The 6,253-nt window shown below is 42.6% G+C and overlaps 1 protein-coding gene across 1 annotated transcript in view; it reads left to right on the forward strand.

The window, feature by feature from the left end:
* Positions 1 to 5,926, forward strand: part of SLC34A2 (solute carrier family 34 (type II sodium/phosphate contransporter), member 2) — an 18,674-nt gene extending 12,748 nt beyond the window's left edge. Inside the window, exons 9-13 of the mRNA XM_010295420.1 lie at positions 861 to 981; positions 1,702 to 1,869; positions 3,249 to 3,365; positions 3,445 to 3,569; positions 5,199 to 5,926. Of these exons, the coding sequence (XP_010293722.1) occupies positions 861 to 981; positions 1,702 to 1,869; positions 3,249 to 3,365; positions 3,445 to 3,569; positions 5,199 to 5,774 (1,107 nt within the window). The 3' untranslated portion in view covers positions 5,775 to 5,926. The remainder of the gene's footprint in view (positions 1 to 860; positions 982 to 1,701; positions 1,870 to 3,248; positions 3,366 to 3,444; positions 3,570 to 5,198) is intronic.
* The last annotated feature ends 327 nt before the right edge of the window (positions 5,927 to 6,253 follow it).

A 6,253-nucleotide genomic window follows, 5' to 3' on the forward strand; every position in this document is an offset into this window, starting at 1 on the left:
AAAGAGAATCACTCAAACATGTCTTAAAGATACCTCCTGTTCAGCAGTGTGGTTCAGAGTCCGTTTGGCTGTTAGCTGCTGTTGTGGGGCGTACAGTTCAGTCAGCAAACAGCTCCTTAACCTGCGTAAGGACTCATGGACGTAGCGTCAGAATGCAATAGGTCTGGGCGAGGAGCTCTGACAAGGAAGGCTTTACCACAGTAGAAATAGAAATTCAGGTTCAGCTCAGTAATACTAGTGCTAATCAGAGTGCTGGTAATTAGCTCCTAGACAGCATTTGAGCTTTAAAAAGAAAAGTAGTAGCAGCACCTCTATTTCTACAGGTAGGAAAACTGAGGCACAGAAAGGCAGTGTGAGCAGCTTGTGCTCATCCAGCACCAGAGGCTGCACCAGCGTGGTAGTATTCTGAATCACAGTCCTGTGCAGATCATTAGTAGCAGTTAAGGTGACAGTAGAGAGGTTTTTTTTTGACCCAGGGAAGCTGTGGCTCTGGCTGGAAAGGGAATGCCACCGTCCCCCAGCTGCAGCCCAGCATGAACCTCTTTCCATCAGCCCTGACATCAGTAGTTAAGGTTCTTAGCTACTGATAACTTGGTGCTATGATTATTACCAGGAAGAAGATGCGGGGGGTATTTTAATCTTTAAATGTTGTATTGGTTGACTTGAGTAACAACACAACCATTTATTTTAAGAATGCAAGAAATTTTGGCATGTCATTAACGTGCCAGCTTATATGCCAGCTTGCAAATGCACCTTTGGCTGAGGAGTGCTTGGTTGCAGTGAGAACCTAGAACTTTGCATAAGCTTTTATTGAAGGTTTGTAGGTGACTGAAGTATCTGCTTTGTCTGGCAATCTTTAGACACTGCAGAATGTCACAATTCCACCTTCAGAAAACTGCACGTCTCCTGACCTTTGCTGGACCAAAGGAAATTTGACATGGACCATGAAGAATGTAACTGAAACAGAATATATCAGTAAATGTAAGTAGTAGAACTCCTTCTCCTTCAGTAATATCTTTACAAATGTATATGGTTTTCTAATGGTGTTAACAGACCCTTTCAGAGGTATATTGAGGCGCTCACCTGTACACGGACACAAGGTACTGCTGCAGGTGCAGAGCAGCCTGTGCTCTGCTATAGCTACACAGCTGGAGTTACCAGGATCATCATGGTATCTGGCTGCAGGTGGATCTCTTTCCATGCTCCCTGGTATCAGTAATTGAGGTCTTCAGTATCACGTCACCCTCGCTATTCAGGTGACTTGGAGCTACAGTTACTTTGCTGTAATGGTTGCTTGGGTATCTCCATCCCCACGCGTGCCCTTCAGGACTTTGAACAGCCCTCCTCAGGCGCGCAGCACCTCTGGGATGAGCCGACCCACCATCTAGCTCAGAGCATGCCAAAATTTCCTCACACCATTGTATTCCTCTCCCTTGCACATGGTCCCCCAGCTCCTGCCTGCCTCGCAGGGGTGCCCACCATGTATTTTATAAGCATGTCCATACAAGAGCCCCTCTTGCCCACCTCAGATGTGGTGTTTGTGGAGGAAGGGAGGTGGGGGTTTCACGCTCTGCATTCACCCCCTCAAGCTGTGTGTGCTTTGGTTCCATTTTTTTAGGGGCGTATATGAAAACCAGAGCTGGGCTTGGGATCAGAAGCAAAAATGTAGCTAGGCAAATTCATTTTCCTTTTCTTTTTCAGGCTGGCACCTCTTTGCAGACACAACCCTCCCTGATCTTGCCATCGGTCTCATCCTTCTGGCTTTGTCCCTGCTTGTTTTGTGCTCCTGTTTGGTGATGATAGTTAAGCTATTAAACTCTGTGCTTAAAGGACAAGTGGCGAGTGTTATCAAGAAGACAATCAACACTGGTAATTATCTGCTTTTCCTGAAGATTGTTTCCAGGAATGACAAGGACACTGAGCACATTTATTGATATCTCCTGTTCTGGCAGATATTATAGAATGGTTTAAAGAAAATAGTATTAAACCAAAATCGCAGTACCTCCCCCCTTCCTTTTTCTCCTCAGCATGTTATTTTCTTTCTTTTGAAAATCTATTAGTGAACAGCTTGCTTGTGAACTGCAGCAGATGAACAGCAACAGAGACCAAAGTCCAGGCTCTGTTTCTTGATGTATAATCATTAGCTGTTAGAAATGTAATGTTCCCGTTCTCAAAAGATAGCGCTGAAGTGCTGAGATCATGATTGCCTGCTCTGGCACAGAGCCTGCATGTTTCTTCTAAAGTTGAAAAGAAGTTCGTGATGACTAATGATCTAATTCCCTTTGTTTGCCCTGTTCCACTCCTTAACCCTCTCTTCAGTAGGATAAGGCAGCCCTGAACAGTGGTAGTTGCTGTCTTCCGCTGTCTTCTCCAGGTGCTTTTTCAGCCTGGATCCATTGAGCGCAAATGTTTTTATTTTTTACTTGGCTGCTCTTTTCTTCCCTTGGATAGAAAGGTTAGAACTTGTAGCAGAGAAAAGCAGTCCTGGCATGTATCTAGTTGTGGTTGAAGAGAAGTTTCACAGCAATAGGGAAGGCAACAAAGTGGTCCCTATGCTGTCTTCTCTTCTCCTGGGCAAAGAACACTGCCTGAATCAAAAATGAGGGGTAGAAAGTAATCAGCAGCCAGTTGCTGTTCATTTGTGATCTACTCTGTGTTCCTCTGTGTCTTTTTGACTAACTCCTGACTTTTTGGCTCACTCATAAAGCTGCAGAATACAGGGGACCACTGTGCCTGGTTTCTCTAATCAGCGGGATTAGCTTTTCATTGCAAGAGTTAACAAGTGAATTTTTAGGAGGTGATCTGCTTGAAACTAGTTAGAACAAACAACCTGATTTTCTCAGGATGGCCTTCAGAGCTTTCTGAATATCTGATCCATGCAGCAGGTACCTGGTTGCCAAAACCAAGGCACTGAAGACACTTAGAAGGTATTGTGTTGACCTCTGTGGAAACATTCCTGGTACCTAACTGTATTACAACAGAAATGCTACCTTTGGTCAGTACAAATGTCTACCTAGTCTAGTACCCATCTCAAAGTGTATCCAGTGGTGGAAGGCTGGAAAGGGAGTACAGCGAACAGGGTAAATTTGAGTAGTAGAGCTGACTCTGACCCAAAATCATAATGTAAGAGACAATATGCAAACAGTATATCTACAACTGAAATGTTTTATAGTCTTTTCACTGTTATGTTACTGTTACATAGAGCATTTGGTTACCCTAAAGACAATGTTCTCCCTCTGTTTTTTTAGATTTCCCATTTCCTTTTACTTGGCTAGCTGGATACCTGGCTATGCTTGCAGGGGCTGGTATGACCTTCGTTGTCCAAAGTAGTTCTGTTTTCACATCTGCCATTACACCCCTTGTTGGTAAGTTGTCAGTCTTTATCCCCATGTTTTATATTCTCCATCATTCTGAAACCACTCAACCCTGTTTCTTTTCTCCTAGGCATTGGCGTTATAAGCATTGAGCGCTCTTATCCCCTTACCTTAGGAGCTAACATTGGCACAACCACAACAGCTATACTTGCAGCTTTAGCAAGTCCAGGGAGTACATTAAAATATTCATTACAGGTCAGTATAAACTAATGCTTCCTTGATTTCATTTACAAGTTGCAACTTTTCTGAAGAAAAACCTGACAAAATTGGCTCTGATGCAAATATGCCATGGATGCCATGCTTGTTTTTGGGCTATTAATGGCAGATCATTAATTTAAACTACTAGAGCAAAGGCTTTTAATAAGCATTCTCAAAATGACGATGCATAGTAAAATCTTGCTTTCATAAACTGGGCTTATCTGATTGAATTAATCCAGAATTGAGACAGGGTTGCCCCCTTGACCCCCAAGTGTGGGGTCTCTGCAGCTTAGAATTCAGTGTCCACATCTCTGACAACCCTCTTAGGTAGTGCCCTATGAGGATTACTAGTTTCTGTAAGTTCCCTCCTCAGGACTCTAACTCAGTTCATGCAGTGTATAGAGACTCCTGTAACCTAAGTGAGGGCCGTACAACTTGTAAGATGGAACGCTGTCTACCTACCTGAGGTTGCAGTGAGCATCCTGACATCTATTTTCTCATTGTAAACCTAATCTGAGTGGGTTTTATTGAATTCCTTGTTGCTTCAGACTGTTTGAAAAGTAGGCAGCCTGGCTTTGGGCTCCCATTTACCACCTAGTAAAGAACATTCCAGACAGAAGATAACATTTGAATGAACCCTCTACATCAAAGAGTGAAAAGATAATGAATTTTCCTTTGTGAATAGGATGAATGTTTTTTACTAGCCACAATAAATTAAGAAAATTGCAGAAGTCATTTTATTGTCCTCCAGAATGATAGAACAGATGTAATCATGAGAAGATACTATCTTGACCAAGCTCAGATTTCGTGATAACTTGCAGTCTTTATAACATACTTTAAAAATAAACCCCTGTACTTTCATGTTTGCTTTAGTCTGATAACAGTTATAGAATGAAAATAAGATAAGGTGAGCAGGGAATGTACTGTTTTGTTCAGTATATGCTTATTCTATCTAAGTGACTTCTGAAAGCTTTAGCAAGTAGGTCTCTCTTCATGCTTATTTTTAAAAAAACAATTTTGAAGAATGTGAATAAAGTGATTATAAAAGACCCAAAGTGACATTCCAGGAATCTCCTCAGTGCTCTATAAACCTGTAGCTAATTTTTGGAAAATCCAGTTTCGTACCATTAGCAATTTCTCAATAGCCTGTATGCAGTATCTAATTTACACGTCTCATCTTTTAATCGAAAATCTATGGGTGAAGAACTCAATGATGAACAGTTCTCATGTGGCTCTCACGCCTTACGAACAACAGAACTGTTTCCCAATAGAGGTTTGGTCTGTTGTCTTTATTTCTGACGGCCTCCATTTCTTGCGGTTGAAAGCTGCATTTTGAGACTTCTCCATCTGCGGGGAGCTACGCTGTCCCCGTTAGGCTTGCCTCGTTTCCAAAGGCTGTCCCCTGTTTGTAGGCAGTGATCATCACAGTGTATGAGGTATTACCGAGTCCTTGCTTCATGCTAGGAAAGGCCTTGCAGTGAAACGGTGTGAAAGACAAGAAAAAACTGTGGGAAGCAAGGGAAGGGAAACTATGGAGTTTTAGTGCCACTGGAAATTATTATCATGTGAGTAGGAGCATTTAAAGGCATTTTAATTAACGAACTCCTCAAACGTTTTTGCTTTCAGATTGCCTTGTGCCACTTTTTCTTCAATATCTCTGGGATTATTCTGTTTTACCCGCTACCTGTTACCCGGCTGCCAATTCGCATGAGCAAGACCTTGGGAAACATAACAGCCAAGTACAGATGGTTTGCTATATTTTACCTTCTCGTCTGCTTCTTTCTTTTGCCTTTGTTTGTATTCGGTCTGTCACTGGCAGGCTGGCCAGTCCTTTTGGGTGTTTGCCTTCCCCTGTTTGCTCTTTTTATTGCTGTGATTGTAATTAATGTTATGCAGTCGAAGCGACCACATTCACTGCCTGAGAAGCTCCAAAATTGGGATTTCCTACCCATCTGGATGCACTCCCTAGAGCCCTGGGACAATATAATTATGTCCTCGCTCTCCTTTTGTGGGAAACACTGCTGTGGCTTCTGCAAGTGCTGTAAAGTCAACGCAGAACAGGAGGGTGCCAAAGACAAGCAGCTAAAAACTATGGAGGTTTACGAAAACACCATTGCGATGGCTGATGAAGAAAGAGGTGGAAGAAGGGCACCAGCCGCAGCTTGTGTTGAAAAAACAGGCACGAACAACACAGCCTTATAGTAGCGGATCAACCCATATTAGCTGAGATACAGCATAGGACAGTCAGGCTCTTGAAAACCACCTTGGACAATGGACTGAGGGTGAACGTTTTGTTAGGCTCCTGCAGCCAGTGATATATCACTCCTTAAGGAATGGAGTCAGACAAGCTTGACAAAGTCTCTAGAAAATCTATGATCAGTTGAAAACCTAATAACAGATCTGCTTACAGAGGATCTACTGTGCGGTACCTTCATCCAATGCTATCAGTAGCAAACAAAAGAAATCTTGGTGTAGTCTCACGAAGAGAGGCATGAAAGGAGTGGTGACCAATTCAAATTCAATTAAAAAACAAACAAACAAAAAATGCACTTGTAGAACACCCTTTCTGACCTACTGGCTTATTCAGCAGAAGTCACATTACAATATCTAAAAAGCTCTGGAAATGGGGGAAGAGAGATAATCCTAATGTTTTTGTTGACCTGTTTGCAGTGGTCGAAATG

Source organism: Phaethon lepturus, unplaced genomic scaffold (assembly GCF_000687285.1).
Source record: "Phaethon lepturus isolate BGI_N335 unplaced genomic scaffold, ASM68728v1 scaffold37119, whole genome shotgun sequence".
Classification (NCBI taxonomy): Eukaryota; Metazoa; Chordata; class Aves; order Phaethontiformes; family Phaethontidae; genus Phaethon; species Phaethon lepturus.